This window comes from Bubalus bubalis, chromosome 2 (genome assembly GCF_019923935.1).
Source record: "Bubalus bubalis isolate 160015118507 breed Murrah chromosome 2, NDDB_SH_1, whole genome shotgun sequence".
NCBI classification, from domain to species: domain Eukaryota; kingdom Metazoa; phylum Chordata; class Mammalia; order Artiodactyla; family Bovidae; genus Bubalus; species Bubalus bubalis.
In genome coordinates, this window is record NC_059158.1 from 163,143,000 (window position 1) to 163,167,404 (window position 24,405).

The 24,405-nt window shown below is 41.7% G+C and overlaps 1 protein-coding gene across 1 annotated transcript in view; it reads left to right on the forward strand.

Moving 5' to 3' along the window:
- Positions 1–23,443, forward strand: part of MOGAT1 (monoacylglycerol O-acyltransferase 1) — a 35,815-nt gene extending 12,372 nt beyond the window's left edge. The window contains exons 2-6 of the mRNA XM_006079643.4: positions 70–248; positions 817–1,021; positions 7,433–7,607; positions 8,154–8,353; positions 17,878–23,443. Coding sequence (XP_006079705.2) covers positions 70–248; positions 817–1,021; positions 7,433–7,607; positions 8,154–8,353; positions 17,878–18,032 — 914 coding nt within the window. The 3' untranslated portion in view covers positions 18,033–23,443. The remainder of the gene's footprint in view (positions 1–69; positions 249–816; positions 1,022–7,432; positions 7,608–8,153; positions 8,354–17,877) is intronic.
- The last annotated feature ends 962 nt before the right edge of the window (positions 23,444–24,405 follow it).

Genomic DNA, 24,405 nt, shown 5'->3' on the forward strand with positions numbered 1-24,405 from the left:
TAGTGATTGTATGTACAGCGGGCAGATTCTAACGGACCCCAATTTCTGAGGTCTTCCCCTTTCTTACAGCACAGGTATGCCTTGGAATTATCGTGTTCCTGATCATATACAACTACTGGTTCCTCTACCTCCCTTACTTGACATGGCTTTACTTTGACTGGCAAACCCCAGAGCAAGGAGGCAGAAGATCCGAATGGGTCAGAAACTGGGCCATTTGGAGGTACTTTAAGGACTATTTTCCAATTCATGTGAGTAGTATTATTTTACATAGTATGGTTTTGAGCTGAGAAAAAAAATGCAAATGTGTTTTTGTCACATATTTTTCAAGCTTTTCCCTTTTTAGAGGAAGAGAGCCTGAAATTCAGCCCAAGTTACTAAATGGAGTCTAAGCTAAATTGACAAAATTTAGCAGGCTATGTGTGAAGGGCTCAGGACACAGTTGAAAAATGTGAATACAGCTCTACCCCAGGGAGGGCTTCCCTGGTGGCTCAGATGGTGAAGAAACTGCCTGCAATGGGAGAGACTTGGGTTCATCCCTAGATCAGGAGAGACTTGGGTTCATCCCTAGATCCCTTGAAGAAGGAAATGGCAAATCACTCCAGTATTCTTGCATGGATGGAGGAGCTTGGTGGGCTACAATCAGTAGGGTCGCAAAGAGTCCGACATGACTGAGAGACTAATACACACTATCCCAGGAAACTAAAACGAGTCAAGTTTCCCATTTCCTCTTGAATGTAGAACTGCATCCTTTTGTTTCTTATTGGAAACTAATCGGGCAACATTTTATTTTTTTATGTCAACATAAACGCACTGTAGCTCATCAAAACCTGGGATTTGGATCCGAGTCACAACTACATATTTGGGTTTCACCCCCATGGAGTGCTTGTGGTTGGAGCCTTTGGAAACTTCTGTACAAATTATTCCGCCTTCAAGGAGCTGTTTCCCGGCTTTACTTCCTATCTTCACGTGCTGCCGTATTGGTTCCGGTGTCCGCTCTTCCGGGAATATCTGATGAGTAGTGGTAAGTGAAGGCAGATCACTGTTTCCACGGTGTTCTGGGGTGGCAGGACCACACAAAATGTTCTCTCTCAAGCCAACCAGGTTTATGGTTTTTTAGAGTATAACTCTGTGTCTTTATCCCTGTCTCACACTTAATATGCTGTGTGGATGGTTCTTGCTTTCCCCCACGGGACTGGAAACACGAGGAAGACAGAAAGAAAGTGAAAGTGTTAGTTGCCTAGTCATGCCCGATTCTTTGCGACCCCATGGACTGTAGTCCGCCAGGCTCCTCTGTCCATGGGATTCTCCAGGCAAGAATACTGGAGTGGGTTGCCATTTCCTTATTTCCTTCTCCAGGGGATCTTCCTGACCCAGGGATCAAAGCTGGGTCTCCTGTACTGCAGGCAGATTCTTTACTGTCTGAGCCACAAGACGGTGTATTTTTCCCCCCCATAATTCACCAAGTAACTAGCATAATATAGAGCATAGTACCTGGGATTTAGGAATGTCCAATAGATGTTAATTCAATGAAAGTATAAATGAATGAATGCATTTTGTGTGTCCAGATGAGAAAGAAAGAATCATGCTTGGAGCAAATAAGTAATAAATGGTACCTTTGAAGAGGTGCTTTGTCTACTTTAATGAATATTAGAAATTGAAAATGTCCTCAATGTGTCTTGGAATAATGGCCATACTGAATCTACTGTCTTTTTCCTCCCAGATTAAGCACAACTTGGCTCAGAAATTTTACTCTGCTACTCTGAACTAGTGGAAGACTTTCAGATTAGAGAAACCATAATCCTCCCAATTCTGAGAATAAAATTCAGTAAAAATGCTGTAAAGATATTATATGAGTGTGTCCAGAATAGCTTATTTAATAGCTCTTATTTCAACTTAAGAGGCTCAATTTATTTGATTTTTCCAACTTGACCAATTTACTAAGTGTGAGCTGTAGTAACTTACAAAGAGCTTTATTTTTATGATCATTGTGTAGGTTAATTATTATTGTCTTTGCATTTCTTGGACATAATGAAAAATGGATAATCTCTTGGGAAAATTATAATTTCAGGATCAGAGCATATTCAGAGATAGAATTGCTCATGGTCTCCCAGGTTTTTATTACTTCTTATTAATTTCTCAACTCTCTGTTGTCATTAGATAGCTTGTTGGAAATCACTAAACGTCCTTGCCTGGGTTTCCAGGTTCTGTTAATGGACCTTCACGCATGTAACCCTGGGCTGTGTCCAGTTTAGGCTGTCTCTGCATCTGGCCACTAGAGGGCGCATTATCCCCCATCTCCTGAACTAAGTGGGGGGAAAAAAAATCCCTTCTCTTTCCTCTTTTGCAGATGCTGGGTTAGAGTTTTATAAAAGGAAGAAAGTTAAAAGGAAAAGTTTTTTTTTTTTAAATTTCAAAAAATCACAGAAATATATTTACATTATGTGTGTGTGTTAGTCACTCAGTCGTGACCCCATGGACTGTGGCCTGCCAGACTCCTCTGTCCATGGGATTTCCCAGGCAAGAATATTGGAGTGGATAGCCTTTCCCTTTTTCAGGGGATTCTGACCCAGGGGTCAAACCCAGATCTCCTGCATTGCAGGCAGATTCTTTACCATCTGAGCCAGTAGGCAAGCCCCATTTACATTATACTGTTTGCTGATTCGAAGTATAGCCACAGGGGAGTTTGGGTAGTATAATTGGAAGCAGGTGTGGCAAATTTGTGGCAGGAGAGATGAAGGTATACCCTCTTGAAGGCCATGTCAACCACAAATAACCCAGGATAGGGTCTTTGTCCACGAGGAGCCACTGTTGGTTTCTAGAACTGGCATTTGAGATGGAGCGGGTCTACTGTCCCTGGCTCATGACATCATGAGACCTTCCCTGTTGCTGTCACCTGAAATGCCCTAAAGCTAAATAAAAACATCCAAACTTGTAGCCAGGGGAAGTTTGGACTGTCCTTGTCTCTAAGTTTAGGGAGTTCTCATCCCTTCATAGAACTGGCCTCCTAGAACTGCCCCTAGTCCAAAGCTGCCCCTCTACTCTGCACCTGCCTTGGTGGCTGCCTCTCTGGGGGGGAAAGAGACAGCCATGTGCCCCAGACCTCACTTAGTAAGGAACCCATTGTTGTTGTTTGGTTGCTAAGTTGTGTTCAACTCTTTGCGACTCTGTAGACTGCAGCATGCTAGGCTCCTCCATCCATGGGACTCTCCAGGCAAGAATATTGGAGTGGGTTGCCATTTCCTTCTCCAGGGGATCTTCTCAACCCAGGGATCGAACCCATGTCTCCAGCATTGGCAGGTGGATTCTTTACCACTGAGATTCTCTACCTTAGGAAGCCCTAAGTAACTCATTGCATTTCAGAAATCCTCTGCTGATGGTATTTCACTCTTACCAAGATTTCTGTAGCTATAAGTCTTTGCAAGTTCCATGTCCATGCTATTCCTCTTGGTGCATTTTGGTAAATCTGTACTCAGCAGATGTTGGCTAGAGTACACGATGTGGTTCATGTTTCTTTATGTCTACTCATTAAGGGTGAGCAGGCAGCTGAGATCAGATCATAGCAGCCTTATCTATAACATATACACTTTAGATTTTTTTTCTTGTAGGTTAGCCATGAGGAACTTGTGAGGGATTTTGAGCAAAGTAGGGACCTGATAGGATTTTGCACAGTAAGTCATGCAGGCAGTAGCTTGGAAATAAGTTAGAGATGAGCCTGGAGACTATGAACATGAAAAGGCCTATTTCAGTCATCAAGGGACAGGTGATAAGGGCTAAACTGGCACAGTGGCTGTGGTAGTGGAACTAGAGAACAAGGAATCGATATGAAAAATAGTTGATAGAGTCTACAAAACTTGGGGTTCCCAGGTAGCTCAGTGGTAGAGAATTCACCTGCTGATGCAGGAGACTCAAGAGATGCAGGTTCAATCTCTAGCTCGAGAAGATACCCTGGAGGAGGAAATGGCACCCCACTCCAGGATTCTTGCCTGGAGGAGCCTGGTGGGCTACAGTCCAAGGGGTTGCAAAGAGTTGGACATGACTGGGCACACACACAGTGCAACAATATTTAGAGACTGATTCAGCCCATGAGGGCAGCAATTGTATTTCACTGTCTTATCAGCATCTAGCACAGTGTCTAACCTGTAGCAGTAAGTGTTTTTGAATGAATGAATGAATGAATGAGTGAGTGATGAATGATCATGGTGGCTGAAAAGAGGGGACTGTATATGGAAGGAACCTACATTCTGACTTGGGGGACTGGATAGATGATAGTCCCAATCGCTTTGATAAATAATATTGGGAGAGAAACAACTTTGTGGAAAAATTTCATGCACTGGGTTGGGGAAGCATGGAGTCTGAGGTGTCTCGAAGCTGTTGAGGTAGAGATGTCCTTTGAGCAACAAGAGGTGTAGGTCTAAAGCCTCAGGAGGAAGAACTCCCTGGAGATGGGTTTGGGAGAACTCAGCACACGTGAGCGGTGGTTGAATCCTTGTGGAGAGATGATGTTAAAAACATCGGCTGCTATAAGAGAATACTATAGACTAGATAGCTTGAACACTAGAAATTTATTTCTCACGGTCTGAAGGCTGGGACGATCTGATGTCTGGTGATGGCCCACGTGCTGGTTTGCAGATGGCCATCTTGTTGTATCTTCACTTGGTGGAAAGAGAGAACAAACTAGGTTTGTCCTCTTCCTGTCAGAACATTCATCCTGGGACTTCCCTGGTGGTCCAGTGGCTAAGACTCCACGCTCCCAATGCAGGGGGCCTGGGTTCGATCCCTGGTCAGGGAACAAGATCCTGCATGCTGCATCTAAGAGTTCTCATGCCACAACTGAAGACCCGAGTGCTGCGACTAGGACCCCAAGCAGCCGCATTAATTAATTAGAACATGTAAATAAATATTAAAAAAACATTAATCCCATTCAGGAGGCCTCCACTCATGTGCACTAATTATCTCCCAAAGGCCCCACCTCTTAATACCATCCTATTAGGGATTAGAGTTTCAACATATGAATATTGGAAGAATATAAACCTTTAGTCCCTAACAGCCCTGAGAAATACCAATTTTTAAGCATGATCTGAAGAAGGGAAGACTCAGGAGGAAACTGAGAAGTGGACAGAGGCAAGAGAGGACTGCCAGGTGTCTGAAAATCCAAGGGGCTCTCTTTTCCAGTGGAAGTGATGCCTCTGCGCCCATTCAGGGCACACAGAGCAGAATGGCCATGCCCTGAACTCAACGAGAGTTCACACTCCTGTTTGCCCAGGTTGTCTACCCTCTAACCCACTCTCCTCTGCCTCTTCTCTGCAGAGAGTAGCTGGTTTTTCAGAATCTGGTCCTTATTTTATATTCCCCCAGCAATAGAAATGCACAGTAAAATGAGCATGTAATTTCCTTTAAGAGATGAAGTGTTATGTCTTGATAAAGCTAGCACATTCTTTTATGACTAAAAAAAAAAAAAAAGGATAAAATCAAGAATGGAAGGAAACAATAAGACATTAAGAAGGGATTATCTCTGAATTATGGGTCACGAGTTGTTTGTGTTTTCATCTTTATTCTTTTTCTTCAAGAGTTCATAGTATTTTCTTCCAAGAGTACATTGTGCTTTTAAAATCTGAAAAGGAGTCTTTAAACTTATTTTTACATGGGAAAGCCTCATATAAAAACTGAACAGTTATATAACTTATGTCTTAAACAATTTACCAAAGTCAAACTAGACATTTTGGAACCATGCACAGATTTAGCAATTGATATAGGTTATTTGTCAGATGTCTGAATTTTTTTGAAACCATTTACATTATAAATCCATGCTTGAGAAATAAAAATCCATATAGAGTACCTGAAAACAAATCATTGGTGTACGGAAGATCAGTGCAACCTCTTGGAGGGTATATTGTTTGGTTCTGAGCAAGGATCTGCCAGGGTAATGATCAAGACTACCACATACAGCTGTGCAGGTTGTGCACTGAACAACTTCAGGAGACACCTTTTACTTAAAATGCAATATGAGTGCAGTCTGTAGAATTCAGCAGTACACAACTTACTCAAACACCTGGTAGACCTAGTAATAATCGAGTGACATTTTAAAGACCTAACCCATCACCTACCAAAATGTTAGATCTTATTGATGGAATCTATAACTGAAGATTTGGCTATGGAAAAATTATAAACCCACACAGTGCTCCAAATATAAGCCGTGTAGGAAATTTTGTTTAATATTTGCTAGTGCCATAAATCAGGGGTCCCCAACTTCTGGATTCTAATGCCTGATGATCTGAAATGGAGCTGATGTAATAATACTAGAAATAAAGTGCATAATAAATGTTCAGTTCAGTTCAGTCACTCAGTCCTGTCTGACTCTTTGTGACCCCATGAACTGCAGCACGCCAGCCCTCCCTGTCCATCACCAACTCCCGGAGTTCACCCAAACTCATGTCCATTGAGTCGGTGATGCCATCCAACCATCCATCCTCTGTTGTCCCCTTCTCCTCCTGCCCTCAATGTTTCCCAGCATCGGGGTCTTTTCAAATGAGTCAACTCTTCGCATCAGGTGGCCAAAGTATTGGAGTTTCAGCTTCAACATCAGTCCTTCCAATGAACACTCAGGGATTTCCTTTAGGATGGACTGGTTGGATCCCCTTGCAGTCCAAGGTACTCTCGAGAGTCTTCTCCAACACCACAGCTCAAAAGCATCAATTCTTCTGTGCTCAGCTTTCTTTATAGTCCAACTCTCACATCCATACATGACCACTGGAAAAACCATAGCCTTGACTAGACGGACCTTTATTGGCAAAGTAATGTCTCTGCTTTTTAATATGCTGTCTAGGTTGGTCATAAATTTCCTTCCAAGGAGCAAGTGTCTTTTAATTTCATGGCTGCAGTCACCATCTGCAGTCATTTTGGAGCCCCCAAAAAATAAAGTCAGCCACTGTTTCCACTGTTTCCCCATCTATTTGCCATGAGGTGATGGGACCAGATGCCATGATCTTAGTTTTCTGAATGTTGAGCTTTAAGTCAGCGTTTTCACTCTCCTCTTTCCCTTTCATCAAGAGGCTCTTTAGTTCTTCTTCACTTTCTGCCATAAGGATGGTTTCATCTGCATATGTGAGGTTATTGATATTTTTCCCAGCAATCTTGATTCCACCTTGTGCTTCATCCAGCTCAGCATTTCTCATGATGTACTCTGCATATAAGTTAAATAAGCAGGGTGACAATATACAGCCTTGACATACTCCTTTTCCTATTTGGAGCCAGTCTGAATGCACTTGAATAATCCCCAAACCACTCCCCACCCCCCCATCCCCCTGGCCCGTGGAAAAATTGCCTTCGATGAAACCAGTCCCTGATGCCAAAAAGGATGGGACTGTTGCTATAGATTCTTAAGATAAGAATGGTAAAGGGGAATTAGTTAACGCCTTTTGTTTTATTCACTAAGGGCCAGTCTCAGTTTCCAAGAAAAGTGTGTCCCACGTGTTAAGCAAAGAGGGAGGTGGAAACATCTCAGTCATTGTGCTCGGGGGCGCAGAGGAATCACTGGATGCCCATCCTGGAAAGTTCACTCTGTTCATCCGCCAGCGGAAGGGATTTGTGAAAATTGCTTTGACCCATGGGTAAGTGGCTTTTCATTTCAGGCACCTGGGTCAGGGAAGCTAACACATTATTAAGTGAATTCAAAGAAGTAATTTTTCTGGCCCTTAAAGACAGACCTCATCACTGACCTTCCAATGAATCCAGATGTGAATGTTTATGGAAAATAAAAGACAGCCTTCCCGCTAAGATAACTCAGTGTCATGGCATCCAGCCATTCAACTTGTCTATAAGAGCAAAGCAAGCAAAATACAAAATTTCATAGGCATAGTATAGATTTCCAACCAAATGAACAAATGAGCCATGGCCAAAACCATAAATGAAAAATAAACTTCTGGAACCTTGATTTTCTATAGAATAAAATTCCACAGATCACTAAGACTACTGAGGTACCTCCGCAAAGGACTTCAGGAATTCAGTTTCAATACGTGGAACATAAACTTAGCACTCCAAGGAGGCTTGGGGACATTAAACAATTGTGAGGAATCTGTTGCAGGTCAGCTGGGCTAAATGAAATATTTAAATCCTTTTCATTGAAAATGCTTACTCTTCCTCCTTGTTATTTCCAGTGCTTATTTGGTGCCAGTGTTTTCTTTTGGTGAAAATGAACTATTTAAACAAGTTAGCAACCCCGAAGGATCATGGCTTCGAAATGTGCAGGAGAAACTACAGAAGATCATGGGATTTGCTTTGCCACTGTTCCACGCCAGGGGAATTTTTCAATACAATTTTGGCCTAATCCCCTATAGGAAGCCCATTCACACTGTTGGTATGTACATCAAATACTGGAGGCTTGTTAAACTGAGCAAAAGGATTATCTTACTTTGAGCAATGTTTATTGTTACTGAAGTAGCTTTGAGTAAGCCCTTCCTAAAATAATAGTCCTATAGATGTTATTTGACCTTCCTTTACAGTATGCCTTTTATTTATGAAATGATTATATTTTCCATTTGAATGGGAACCCACTACTTTCAAAAATATTGTTATTGCACTCCAAATACAATCCAATTTTAGAAGTGGCGTTCCTAATACTCTGTGATGAATCTATTTCTCTGTACTAGAAGATGATAACATAGCAAGTCTTTGAATACATTACATCAGAATCCCTTGTGAAAATTTGTGTATAATAGATGTCTTCATCAGGTTTAGTTCATAGGCATCAGTTTCTACCACAAAGCATTTTTTTCCCAACTAGGTATATTTATATGTATTCTAATATAGGGCTTCCCAGGTGGCTGAGTGGGTGAAGAATCTGCCTGCAATGTAGGAGATGTGAGTTCAATCCCTCAGTTGGGAAGATCTCCTGGAGGAATGCATGGCAACCCATTCCAGTATTTTTGCCTGGAAAATCTCAGAGGAGCCTGGCAGGCTACAGTCTAGAGAGACGCAAAGGGTCAGTTCAGTTCAGTTGCTCAGTCGAGTCCGAGTCTTTGCGACCCCATGAACTGCAGCATGCCAGGCCTCCCTGTCCATCACCAACTCAGACATGACTAAATCAACTGAGCACTCACTCGCAGACTGATTTTCTTTTTAAAAATGGCATGTTTGGGTTTGGGGGGCATTGAGATGGGGGAGGAGGGTAACAACCATGTTAATAGAAGAACAGAGGAAGAAAAATAATGGCTCCTGAGGTTGAAAAGGGGTTTGGAGGGTGGAAAAGGAGACAGTGCTGAGTCGATTGCTAATAGCAAGATTAGCCAGACTATATACACATATGAAATGGAAGTAATAATTTCACCATGAATGGCCCATTAAATGAAATTCAAACATTTCTTTAGATCTGTTCCCTTGGAATGGGAGTTCACTGCTCTCAGTTTGTAACAGCTTTGCATTTCTCTTGCAGTCACATGACATTTTTAAAAATGCTGTTTTTAACTCAAATGGAATATTCAGTTCAGTTCAGTTGATTAATCAGTGTAATAGGAAGACTGAGATAAGCTTGCAGTTATATTTTTCAAGATAAGTGGTTCCATTTTTTTGTCATAATATTAGTTTTGATCCCTTATGTGCAAAGTATGGTCATTGGTATTTTGGGGGCATATGAGGGAAATTATATGATATGATTTTTCAGGGTCATTCTCATTGGACATAATTTATAAAGAAACTACCATGTATTTTCTCTACATGTGTCAGAAGTAGTATGTCATTTACATATTTTATCTGAGTTATTATCGGTTTATCAAAGTAGAATAAACTGTTCACATATGTTGTATTTTATTACACAGTAGTAGAGAGAAGCTGATTTCAATGTCCTATCTATCATGACAACTGGGAGAGAAAAAGAAAGTGAGTTTAGACTTCAAGAACAGCTGTAAAAAGTCCCAGTTCCTTGCAAGAATGTTGCTTTTTCTTTGTTTCTGCCTCACAGAGCTCCAGGTGACAGAGATTTTACTCTTTGTTCTCTGCTGTGTCCCCGGTGCTCTCAGGGTAGGAGCTCAAGACACATTTGTGAATCAACAAATTAGTCTTTAGTTAGGCCTGTCTGGTTGTAATTCTCAAATTTTCAAAAATCGAACAAGTACGTAGTAACAAAAATTTTAAATAAATTTCCCAGGTGGCTCGCTGGTAAAGAACCAGCCAGCTAATACAGGAGATGTGAGGTCGATTTCTGGGTCAGGAAGATCCCCTGGAGAAGGAAACGGCAACCCACTCCAGTATTCTTGCTTGGGAAATCCCATGAAGAGAGGAGCCTGGTGGGCTACAGTCCACAAAGAGTCGGACATGACTGAGCAAACACACACGCATGATATTTTTTTAAGATTTTTTTGATGGGGATCATTTTGAAAGTCTTTATTGACTTTGTTAAAATATTGCTTCTGTTTTTATGTTTTTGATTTTTGGTCATGAGGCTTGTGGGATCTTAGCTTCCTGCTGCTGCTACTGCTAAGTCGCGTCAGTCGTGTCCGACTCTGTGCAACCCCATAGACGGCAGCCCACCAGGCTGTCCCTTCCCTGGGATTCCCCAGGCAAGAACACTGGAGTGGGTTGCCATTTCCTTCTCCAGTGCATGAAAGTGAAAAGTGAAAGTGAAGTCACTCAGTCGTGTCCGACTTTTAGCGACCCCATGGACTGCAGCCCACCAGGCTCCTCCATCCATGGGATTGTCCAGGCAAGAGTACTGGAGTGGGGTGCCATTGCCTTCTCCGACCGGAGATCAAATTCTCACCCCCTGCACTGGAAGGCGAAGTCTTAACCACTGGACCACCAGGAAAGTCCCTCAATTTACTAATAAGTTCAAGTTGTAGAACCAGTACCAGTAATGTGATGGAAAGTTGTTTGGGCAAGAAAGTAAAATACAAGAGAAACTTGATATTTAAAAGAGGAAATTTCATGTGTTGTAGTAGGTATTGGTTTTAAGTTTTAAAATTTCATGTTGAAAAATTTCAAATGCTCAGAAAAGTCTCATGAGTAGTAAAATGAACTCTTATGTTCCTTTCTCCTAGACTCACGGTGTGTTAACATTTTTGCTACAGATTTTTTTCTCTCTCTAATAATATCACAAATACACTTTATACTATTGTTATCACTGAACTATTTAAGTAAATGCAGACAACAGGAGAAGGCAATGGCACCCCACCCCAGTACTCCTGCCTGGAAAATCCCATGGACGCAGGAGCCTGGTAGGCTGCAGTCCATGGGGTCGCTAAGAATCGGACACGACTGAGCGACTTCACTTTCACTTATCACTTTCATGCATTGGAGAAGGAAATGGCAACCCACTCCAGTGTTCTTGCCTGGAGAATCCCAGGGATGGGGGAGCCTGATGGGCTGCTGTCTATGGGGTTGCACAGAGTCAGACACGACTGAAGTGACTTGGCAGCAGCAGCAACAGCAGACAACATGACCATTTGTTCCTCATTACTTTTTTTTTTTTAATTTTATTTTATTTTTAAACTTTACAAAATTATATTAGTTTTGCCAAATATAAAAATGAATCCGCCACAGGTATACATGTGTTCCCCATCCTCATTACTTTTATGTATCTCTCTTAAGAACAAGATTATTCTCTTTCATAGTATCAGTAGGATATAGGAATTTAACATCAATTAAATGCTATTAACTATGTACACTCCATATTCAAATTTCATCAGTTGCCACAGTCACTTTCTTTTTAGTTGTGGGTTTTGGTGAAGGGCAATATTTTTTCCCAAAGCAGGATCATACATTGCATTTAATTTTCATGTTTCATTAGTCTACTTTAAACTGGATTCATTTTTAAAATTTTCTTTGTCTTTATGGCATGAGTAGTTTTTCTTTGTCTTTATGGCATGAGCATGATCAAATCAATGATGTCTATGACTTATTCTCAAATGGTTCTACAAAAACAAAAATACTAAAACATGTGTATATCTATATACATACTGTGTATGTGTGTGTGTGCAAAATGTTTGAAATTGGTGAGTCTAGAGGAAGGGCATGCAAGTGCTTATTGTATTATTTTTTCTATAGGTTTGAATTTTTTTTATAAAAAAAAGTTAGGGAAGGGAATGTACCTTATTTGAATAAAACTGGTTTGGATCCCACTTGAGGACAAAAGTAGTCCATTTTGTTTCAATTAGTTATTCTACCCTGAGGGATAAAACAGCTAAGGGATTTTTCTGAAATATTGGGTTGGCCAAAAAGTTCTTTAAGGTTTTCCATAACATCGTACTGAAAAATCTGAACAAACTTTTTGGCCAACCCAATAGAAAGAAAGAAAGAGGAACCTAAATTAAATTTTAATTATAAAGTGGGGATTGTTGTTGTTGTGCTCAATTATTCAGTCATGTCTGACTCTTTGCAACCCCATGGATTGTAGCCCACCAGGCTCCTCTGTCCATGAAATTTTCCAGCAAGAATACTAGAGTGAGTTGCCATTTCCTCCTCCAGGGAATCTTTCTGACCCAGAAATCAAACCTGCATCTCTATAAATAAACTGATGCAATAGGTTTTTCCTTTGTGTTATAAAGAGGGAGTCATGCAGCAGTCTGCAACTAACCCAGTCTCATGTTGAAACAGCTTTCTTCTCCTTAGTACTAAAAATCTCCTTTTTCTGGAAAGTGGGAATTGTGATCTTCTAGGGCTCCGAAGGTGCTTCTCAGATTTGCAAGTTTTTCTTTTGTTACCTCTGTTTTTATCCCTAAAAAGTAATTAGAAAGGTTTTTTCCTCTCCAATCCAATTTTGGGTTTAGTTTAGTAATGAGGGGCAAAAGTGTTGGGTTTAAATCTTAATTCCCTTTGGTTTCTGTGTATGTCTCTTTCTGTTTGTTTTTTGTGTATGTGTTCTGAAAGAGATGGGAATACCAGACCACCTGATCTGCCTCTTGAGAAATTTGTATGCAGGTCAGGAAGCAACAGTTAGAACTGGACATGGAACAACAGACTGGTTCCAAATAGGAAAAGGAGTACGTCAAGGCTGTATATTGTCACCCTGCTTACTTAACTTATATGCAGAGTACATCATGAGAAACGCTGGACTGGAAGAAACACAAGCTGGAATCAAGATTGCCAGGAGAAATATCAGTAACCTCAGATATGCAGATGACACCACCCTTATGGCAGAAAGTGAAGAGGAACTAAAAAGCCTCTTGATGAAAGTGAAAGTGGAGAGTGAAACAGTTGGCTTAAAGCTCAACATTCAGAAAACAAAGATCATGGCATCTGGTCCCATCACTTCATGGGAAATAGATGGGGAAACAGTGGAAACAGTGTCAGACTTTATTTTTCTGGGCTCCAAAATGACTGCAGATGGTGACTGCAGCCATTAAATTAAAAGATGCTTACTCCTTGGAAGGAAAGTTATGACCAACCTAGATAGCATATTGAAAAGCAGAGACATTACTTTGCCAACAAAGGTCCGTTTAGTCAAGGCTATGGTTTTTCCTGTGGTCCTGTATGGATGTGAGAGTTGGACTGTGAAGAAGGCTGAGCACTGAAGAATTGATGCTTTTGAACTGTGGTATTGAAGAAGACTCTTGAGAGTCCCTTGGACTGCAAGGAGATCCAACCAGTCCGTTCTAAAGGAGATCAGCCCTGGGATTTGTTTGGAAGGAATGATGCTAAAGCTGAAACTCCAGTACTTTGGCCACCTCCTGGGAAGTGTGACTCATTGGAAAAGACTTTGATGCTGGGAGGGATTGGGAGCAAGAGGAGAAGGGGATGACAGAGGATGAAGTGGCTGGATGGCATCACTGACTCGATGGGCGTGAGTCTCAGTGAACTCGGGGAGTTGGTGATGGACAGGGAGTCCTGGTGTGCTGCGATTCATGGGGTCGCAAAGAGTCAGACACGACTGAGCGACTGATCGGATCTGATCTGATATGAAGTTTGGAAATGTTCACCATCTCATTTTCTCTATAGGTTAAATAAGAAGAAGACAATCACAGTTTAAAGGGAAAAATCTTATGATAAATTCAATGTATGTGGGCATACATTGTACAAGTACTGGAGTTTGAGCTCTTTGAAATATAATAAAACTATTAGTAGAAAAAGAACAGGATTGAAATGAACTATAGGCTAGCTTTTAGGAAATAGGACTCAGTAATTCAGAATTCACAAGTCCTAATTGAAGTAAGTGCTTCCAAGGTGGCTCAGTGGTAAAGAATCTGTCTGCCAATGCAAGAAACATGGGTTCGATCCCTGAGTTAGGAAGATCGCCTGGAGAAGGAAGTGGCAACCCACTCCAGTGTTTTTGCCTGGGAAATCCCATAGACAGAGGAGCCTGGTAGGCTACAGCCCATGGAATCACAAAAAGGGTCTGACACAACAACAATCTGAGTAATCTAGGAGCGAAATAAAAGACTTCATCTTCTTGGACCACGTAGACCCTCTATCACTATAAATCCCCCCTCCCACCCAGAACAGTTGCATTTAATCTCTCTCCATGATAATTTCACAATAAAACAAACCATTTCTATGAAACCAGAAATTTGCTAGTAGATTTACAGGTAGATTTCTCACTATGCCTGTAAATTTCTCATTTTGGGGGGTGGGGGGTGGGGATCAAAGAACAACAAAGATTAGAGCTAGAAATGTGTGTGTTCTTAGTTGTCCAATCATGTCCGACTCTTTGCCTTCTTATGGACTGTAACCTGCCAGGCTCCTCTGTCCATGGGATTCTCCAGGCAAGAATACTGGAGTGGGTAGCCATTCCTTTCTCCAGGCAGTCTTCCTGACCCAGGGATTGAACCTTGACCTCCTGCAGATTCTTTACTGTCTGAGCCATGAAGGAAGCCTTAGAGCGAGAAGGAAGCCTCAAGATCACCTATTCTTTTATCCTTTGTTGTTCAGTCACCAAGTCATGTCTGACTCTTTGCAACTCCATGGACTGCATCATGCCAGTTTTCCCTGTCCTTCACTATCTCCTGGAGCTTGCTCAAACTCATGTCCACTGAGTCAGTGATGCCATACAACCATCTCATCCTCTGTCCTTCAATCTTTCCCAGCATCAGGGTCTTTTCCAATGAGTCGGTTCTTCACATCAAGTGGCCAAAGTATTGGAGCTTCAGCTCCAGCATCAGTCCTTCCAATGAATATTCAGGGTTGATTTCCTTTAGGATTGACTGATTTGATCTCTTTGCTATCCAAGGGACTCTCAAGAGTCTTCCAGCACCACAATTTGAAACCATCAATTCTTTGGCACTCAGCCTTTATGGTTCAACTCTCACATCCATACATGACTGCTGGAAAAACCATAGCTTTGACTATATGACTTTTATCCTATACATGTGAAAATTAAGGTCAGAGAGGAAGTTACTTGCTAGCTGGGTGTACCTGCTGGGGAGTTAGCCCTGGATGTGGTCTAGCCTGGTGCCTCTTGTGCAACACCAGCTCCTGTTTCCATCAATTTTCAGCCTCTCCTAGTCTGTATTTCATGGAGAAGGCAATGGCACCCCACTCCAGTACTCTTGCCTGGAAAATCCCATGGATGGAGGAGCCTGGTGGGCTGCAGTCCATGGGGTTGCTTAGAGTCGGACACTACTAAGCGACTTCACTTTCACTTTTCACTTTCACGCATTGGAGAAGGAAATGGCAACCCACTCCAGTGTTCCTGCCTGGAGAATCCCAGGGATGGTGGAGCCTGGTGGGTTGCCGTCTCTGGGGTCACACAGAGTCGGACACGGCTGAAGCAACTTAGCAGCAGCAGCAGCAGTCTGTATTTCAACCACAGCTGACATGGGAGTTCCCTGGTGGCCCACTGGTTAGGACTTGGTGCTTTCACTGCCCTGGACCTGGGTTCAATTCCTGGTTGGGGAGCTAAGATCTCACAAACCATGTAGGGGGGTGAAAAAGGCAACCACAACTGACAGTGATACTGTTACGTTGAATCACAAAGGACTGCTGCCTACTATATATGTTTGACATCCAAGCTTTCGAGGAAAACTCTATATGAGCTTCTTGAGGCTATATCTAGCTAAAAATATAGGAATTTGAGAATACTAATGTTTCTGTGAGGATATATGTACACATACACACATAGGATGGATAGATTATATATAACCTTGTATATAAATATAGATCTTAATTTATGATGCATTATGATACCTATGTGTGTGTTTGTGTCTGTATCATTCCCTTCCTTGTACTCCCTAACCTCCCATACTATTATCACACTTCTTTCTGCTGTTATTTATCACTTCCTCTTTCTCTGGTTTCTTTTTAACTAATCATGTTTTGTTACTGACAAGGATTGAGCCTTGGAGGTAGCATGAGGAGACTCCACGTAGGCAAAGGAAGCCCTGCGAGTGCCATTCTGTTACTACAGCCCCACTTGACCTCATGCCGAAGCTGACCAAAAGTAATAAGCAGCTTGCTGCTCAGCCTTTGACGTTGACCATCCTGTACATTGGAGAAAGCAATGGCACCCGACTCCAGTACTCTTGCCTGGAAAATCCCACGGACGGAGGAGCCTGGTGGGAGGCAGTCCATGGAGTCGCTGAGGGTCGGACACGACTGAGTGACTTCCCTTTCACTTTCACGCATTCGAGAAGGAAATGGCAACCCACTCCAGTGTTCTTGCCTGGAGAATCCCAGGGACGGGGGAGCCTGGTGGGCTGCCATCTATGGGGTCGCACAGAATCGGACATGACTGAAGCGACTTAGCAGCAGCAGCAGCAGCAGCATCCTGTACATTTGAAGCTCTTGGCATTAGTAGCAGCATCAGGCCAGCAGAGGGCGCAATGCACAGCAGAGAGGACTGAAGAGCAGGTGGCAGAGCCACGTGTATCTAGTCTTTAATCTGAGACAAGTGAGGTAAAAGTTATTTATTATATAAATGCTAGGTTTAAAAAAATTAGTCGGTTTTTTAATTATACAGGTAATACTAGTACCTTCTCATTGTAGAAAATTGACAAAATACAGATAAAATATAAGTCCCCCAGCTCTCCCTTCTTCCCTCCATGTAATAGCAGTGTCTCTTGGCTGACTTTCGTAGTAGACTAAATGCTTATAATGCACCTAGATATAGAACATTTTCAATAAATAGGATGATGCTGTATTATTTTGCAACTTTCCCCTTCCTACTGCATTTTAGACTTTTGCATATGTGTGTGAACACACATATATATTTCATTTTTTTACATTGAGATATATAATTACATATAACAGATTAGTTTCAAGTGTTAGTTTGATATTTGTGTATATTGTAAAAGGATCACCACAGTAAGTCTATTTAATATCTGTCACCATACATAGTTTCAAAAATATTATTTCAGCTTTCAAAAAAAATTGCTGCCTAGAATTCCATTGAATGAATGGTCTGTGATTTATTTAATAATTTTCTCTATGAAATTTTTTGGTTGGTTTTGTTTTCTGCTGTTACACACAGTGGAACCCTTGTGATTAGGTGTGTTTTCTAGTCCAGATTCTCGGCAGTGAAGATGCATATTCATTTTTTAGGATGACAAAGAGCCAGATTAGAGGGTTGATGGCTCATGAGTCAAGACTTCCCCGGGCAGTGATAATAGAGCACTGTGGCCTGGCTGTCAGCTGTACGGGAGGGAGCGAGCTGGTGACGTGCACACACAGCCGTGTGCTTGTACCCCACAGCAGCAGCACAGTAGTTCACTTGACTCCAAGTCAAAACCACCAGTGCCCTGACAATCCAGCATGTGCGGAGAAGGAAGGCTCTTTATTTGTCACCAGAAGAGACGGTGTGACCACCGCAGGCAGCCAGTGAAATGAAGAAGGGATGGGAGCTGGCAGGCCTGACAGCTTCTGATTGGAAGATCTTTCTAGAGCTGTCCATTAGAGGTGGTAGTCCGTGGTGGAGTGGTTTTGGTTTCTTACTTAACGATGCATTCTTTGTTTTTGCAGTTGGCCGCCCAATCCCTGTTCGTCAGACCCTGAACCCAACCTCAGAGCAGATTGAGGAGTTGCATCAGACCTACATGGAGGAGCTGAGAAAATTATTTGAAGAACACAAAGGGAAGTATGGTATTCCAGAAAATGAAACTCTCATTTTTAGATAACTGTCGTCTTAGAAGACATGCAAGAGAGCGAGAGGACATCCCACTGAAAGAAAGATATTCTAAATAAATTTTTTTCTTTGACAATGGAATCAAATTTGCAACTGTAAAATATTATGTATGGTGACAGGTGTTGATATTTATCTGTGGTAACTAAAACTCCAGTGGGTGACTATAGGGTAAGGTTGGAGGTGATGATAAGCCTTTTAAGTGTCTTTAAGTAGGAAGGTAAAAATTGTTTTACAAGTTAAGAAAATGTTTAGAATTATTCATGTGCTTAAAAACAATGACAGCTTTAAAAGATAATTAGACCCTTTTACTGAATATCAATAATTTAATGTGGTGTTTTCACTGAGTGTGACAGTTGTTCAGCACAGCTGGGACATTTATGAGACAAGTGTGTGAAATAATTTCCCGTATAGAGCTGGAGGAGATCATTTTATTTTTTCCTGCTTGAACAGACCATTTGTTAGTGAATAATGTTACTTTTAAGACTTAGATCATTTGATCCTTTAGGTCATATCAACCAACGCGTTTTTATATAACTGCAGAATTCTTATGCCGTTTTAGAAATAAGATGAATCACCATATGGAAACCCATGTGGATGAGAGCATTTCTTCTCTTTTCTCATCATGCTCAGAAATATTCATCATTGTCATTTGCTTAGAAATATGTTCATTTGCTACAGATAAGAAGGTCTTTTGGAAAACATACTTTTGATGGGTTTTAAGACTTTGAAGGGCTTCCCTAATGTCTCAGATGGTAAAGAATCTGCCTGCAATGCTGGAAACCTAGGTTTGATCCCTGGGTCAGGCAGATCCCCTGGAAAAGGGAATGGCAACCCACTCCAGTATTCTTGCCTGGAGAATCCCATCAACAGAGGAGCCTTGTGGGCTACACTCCATGGGGTGGCAAAGAGTCAGATACAGATGAATGACTAACACACGCACATACAAGATATTGAAATTCCAAGAGGTTTTCATGGTAATACAGGGGTTTTAATTTTCTCCGCTAATGGCCTCTTCAAGTAAGACAAGCTCTGAAAGAAAGTGTCTTTTCTGGTGAGATGTGACCAGTTCACAGTTGGCTCGGGTTGGGTAATTCTCCCTAAACCAAAATATCAGGTCCAAGAGTGGGAACCTTGTCCTTTTTGTTCACAGATGTCTCCTGTGGGCCTGAGTCAACTTATGACACTTAGTACACATGAAATAAATGCTTGTTTAATGGATGTATTTCTAGGTGAACACACAAACTTTGCCATAATGTGAAGAATTGTTAAAGTTATACCAGAAGATGAAACCTATTCTAAGAAAAGACCCACTTTCAGAAGGAGATAATTTATGTCTGATTGTCCTATGCCGGTAATTGACAATACTGTGGGCTGGTTTGTAAGAAGCAAATCAGAAGGCAGATTCTGAGAATTAGTCGAAAAGTATTAAATAATTACTTATTAAGTAAGAAGACTATCTAGTTTTCAAATGATCTCTGCTGCTACATGTCTTTCTATACCTCCTTCTCTCTCAGTATTTAGGGGCAACTTTATTGAGTTGTTCTAACTTATTGTTAATATGTGTTAAAACCCATAATTTTTAAAACAGCAGGTCCTGGGCAAGAGCCTAGATTGGGTTTAGCAACAGCAAAACACAATCATTCTGGGTAATGGCCTGAGTAGAAGACCATTTCATACAGGGAAAAGGGAACCTTCTCAATTGTTCTATAGAAGACTTTTAGGCCGGCATCCCTTTGGCTTCATATGGTTGGGCTGTCCAGGAGTCCACTGACCCATGGTCTTAAAATTAGATTGGTTTCTTTGTCAAAGCCGGGAATAGGACACTATTTATCCTCTCTTTTTCTTTGGCTTGCACTTCGTGGTTTGTGGAATCTTAGTCCCCTGACCAGGGATCAAACCCAGGCCTCAGCAGTGGAAGAAGCATAGAGTCTCAACCACTGGACTGCCAGGGAATTCCCCGGACTCATCCTGTTTTAATAGATGCAGATAATTTGACTATAAATTCTTTTTTGTATTACTCAATACCAAACAAATGTAAAAGGAGAACCATTTACATGAAACCACACAACTACCCTCTAGCTACCTCCCAGGTGGCTCAGCGGTGAAGAATCTGCCTGCCAAGCGGGAGACACAGGTTCGATCCCTGGGTTGGGAAGATCCCCTGGAGAAGGAAATGGCAACCCTTTCCAATATTCTTGCCTGGAAAATCTCATGGACAGAAGACCTGGCAGGCTACAGTCTATGGGGTTGCAAAGAGCTGGATACGACTTATCGACTAAACAACAATGCTTTAGCTGGTCAGGGGTGAGTTTTTGTGAGCAAAGTTGTGAGCCCAAATAACCATAATAACCAAAGGCTTTTAAGTATAAAACCCATGAACTTCATTCTTTTGGAAAAGTTTATGAAAATCTCATGACACAGGCTTTTGCAATTTCACCATGTTATGAATTTTAATCTCACAGTAATGAGGGACCAGGCTGACCACCAGCCTCCACTGGATTGTCTAGTGAGCAGTTAAAGCCCATCTGTAGTAAACAGAAGCCCTGAAAAATGGGAAGAGTTCTGCTCTGATTAATTTATCTAGAATTTTGCTATTTAAAAAATCTAGACATCGGTCTCTTTAATTTTGGCACACATAAAATCTTATTTTTAGGTGTGTATTAGGGAGTTTATTTCTTCCTTTCTTAGGGTCTCCGAGGTCTTAATTCAGCCAGGCCAGAAGTCCTTTCTTAAACTCAAAGCATAGTTTTAAGTCCCATATAGTCCTGCAGATGGGAAGGGAATATTTTGATAGGAATTTTTGCTACAACACAATGTGAGCAATATTTTGTATTCATTAGTATGACTTGATGGAGATCTCTTCAGTTTTAGAGGTGCTGATCTAATGTGTAATTGCCCATAAAATTTACATAGCAAAACAACAACAAAAAATAACCCCAGGACACCGGAAGGGCCTGTTACCTTAAGAAAATGTGCATTTATGCTGTTTGATCTGGACATTTCTTTCTCCCATTTCCTTTGCACACCCCGTACAGGCTGAGTCATTTCCTTTGTCCTGCAGCTAGAAGTATTGAAATTGTCTATAATTTCAGACCTGTAACCAGCCAGGTCTGTTACACTCATTGAAGGCTGCAGCTTTGGTGCTTATGAAAGCCAGCCTGTTTTGCTCTGTCTCAAGGGGAACCAGGGCGAGGGATGCTCCATGATTTACACAAACCCTTCACCATGACTGTGAAAACAAAGTCTCTATAAATCACTGATGACAAGTGACCCTTTACTGTGTGTGTAGGGTTAAGAGTAAAAGCCCTACTTCCAGTAGAAGTTCCATTTCTGTCATGGGACACGCAGGAGGTGGAGTCTAGATTCAGTGTCCTTACTTCTGTAACTTTGCATCTCTCCTGAACTACCTCACTGGTGCAGATTGCCAAACTTGTGATAAATCAGAAAACATGTGTGGGGCAGATTATCTGTCTTCCTTTCCTCTGAAACAAGAGACAGTGTTCATGGGATCTGTCAGTTTTTTCCCCAATAGCCCAAGGTTTCTAGTTCTCATGTTTATTTGTTTTTTTAATTAAATGATAAAATGTCTATTTGTGCGGCTAAGGAGAGTTCCTTCTAGTAGGCTTTGTATATCTTTTTAAAGGAGGAAAACAAGGCAAATGTCAATATAACCAAGTAGTTGCTCCTGTTTCTCTGGGATGGCAAACGCAGAAGCAATTCTTTATATTTAAAACAAAGGGATTTCTCTCATGACTTGTATTTTTGTTATTTTAATTAATCTTTCCCAAATGTCTTCAGCTGAGTGCCTTAATGTATTATATGAGAAAAAGAAGGTTATCTCAATCCACAGATAGGTTTTCTTGGGTGAGGATTTCCTAGGTGGTGGAATCTCTGTGTTGTGTATGTTTTGATCCTGGCCCCAAGAGAGCAGACTACTGCTGTTTCTGCATGAATGATTGAGGCGCTGACCTGGAAGTCTGATGGATGGTGCCATGGGAGCCAAGTATTAGAGCCAGAAGGGACTGCAGAGTCTGTCAGTTTCTTCTGCTGCAGATGGAGCAGTTGAACCCCAGTGAGGCTGAGTACAGACTGGAACTGACTCCATGTTCTAGGTTGAATAGGAGGTACCACCATCCCGTGGCTGTTGATTGGTAAACCCAAGAATCCTCCTATAAAGCAAAAGTGTCCAAAAAAGTAGAGTAGGATTAAAAATACACTTAAGGCAAGGGATTAACAACTCGGCAGCAAGCTCAGTCTTATTGGGATGGAGAACATTTTTCTTTCTTGAGGCCGGTACACCGCATTGTTGATTTTTCCCTTTTGCAAGAGCTATTTTGGTGATGCGTCTGGGCAAAGTCCAAGTTTCCAACAGTGAGCTTGGGCCCTGGAGCCTCCTGTATCAGAGCTGCAGGATGGGGCAAGGTGTCTTGGGCCCAGGGTGAGTGACAGACCCTGCAAAGATCTTCCCTCTCAGCCGCGTTGTGATTATTAATGCGGCCAAAGCAAGCTCATTACTCAGAGGTGCAAACAGGGCTTCTGTCCCCCCTGGTCAGCTCCAAGCCCTGTGTCCATTCTGGCTCTGGCCTCATCCAGCTGCTTTTTTGTTGTTTTTTGATAGCTCTTAAATTCTGGTTAAGAATTATCTTAGGCTCTATTGAGAATAAAGATAAATCTGACTTTCCTTGTATTCCCAAGGGTTTGCATGATTCTCCCTTGTTCCATTTGCAGACCAATTTGGAGCTTCAGGTCTTTCTGGCTGGATTTCAAGCCCTCATTTACTGAGCTGCAGTCATATGGATACAACCAGAGAAAATAACTATCCTACTCTTTTCTACTCTCCAGGCTTCCATGTTCAAATCCCCCTTTAGTCTCTGGCCTTCCACTAATGGACTAAGTGACTTGCGATCATTGAGTTCCTATGTAAATAGAGTTAGGAGTGAATGGTCTCCAAGGTTTCTTCTGGCTCTATCTCTGTGGTCCCTCGCTGGCCATTTTTCTGTCTTCATGATGACATTTAGTGGGAGATTCAGATTTACCTACTGACTTTTCCTGTACTTTCCTCATTTGCCTATGTTCCCCCAAGACATGTGGTGAGTTCAAACAATTGTCTCACTTTCCTGGTATTTACAAAACACAGAGTGCTACCAAAATTTCTCCAGCATTGCAGTGACTTTTACTCATGGTGTTTCTTAAGAAATAATTTAAGTCTCTAAGTAAAAACCAGAGAAATGTCTCTGAGACTGCCTCCTCTCTATCATTCAATACTAGGGAGTAACAATTTATTACATGTTAAATCCTATAGGAGATGATAAATTTTTATATTTTCTATGTTGGACGTGTGGCTGTATGCTTTTTAAAAAGTTGTTTGTAAAGTTTTGACCAATAAATGTGTTTCATGCCCAAGTTGTAGTTGTGCGAGTGTGATGTTTTACCTGGATGGAGTGGTTTTCCTTTGTTCACACCTTGACAAGGCTAAATTAACTTGAACTTGAGATTGAATATAAGCAGGGTAATTGTAACACAACAGTGAGCATTGCAAATTTTCCTACTGAAGAGTCAGTCCTTCAAATTCACTTGGGATAAAAAACAAAACAGGAACTTCCCTGGTGGTCCAGTGGTTAAGACTCTGCACTTCTACTGCAGGGGCCATGGATTTGATCTCTGGAGGGCTTCCCTGGTGGCTCAGATGGTAAAGAATCTGCCTGCAATGCCGGAGCCTGGGTTCAATCCCTGGGTGGGGAAGATCCCCTGAAGAAGGGCATGGCAACCCACTCTAGTATTCTTGCCTAGAGAATTCCATGGACAGAGGAGCCTGGTGGGCTACAGTCCAGGAGGTGGCAAAGAATTGGACACAACTGAGTGACTAACACTTTCTTGGGGAACTAAGATGCCCGTGCAGCTCATGGGAGCCAAAGAAAAAGCAAAAAGACAAAAGACAAACAGAAAGCCGGGGCAGGGCTAACCGAAAAGCACAGGTGTGCAGGATGCGGCAAGAGCAGAGGACAGTGAGCGAGGAGGAAGCAAGTCAGGAAACGGCTGTGGTCTCGCTTGCGTGGTAGGAATAAGTGTGAAATTTCTCAGATCCAGCAGTATTCAAAAACTAGTCAAGCAGTTGATAGATTCCCAGTCAAGTGAATCACGGCTAGTGGGTGCTGGGTTTCTTCTTTGGGTGATGAAAATGTTCTAAAATTGGATAGTACTGATGGTTGCACAACTCTGAATATTCCGAAAACCCCTAAACTCTACACATCAAATAGGTGGACTCCATGGTGTGTGAATTGTCTCAATAAAGACGTTTTGCAAACTCAAGTCATCAGACATTTGCCAAAATAAAGGAAGAAGCTCAAAAAGTCCTTTTACTAATG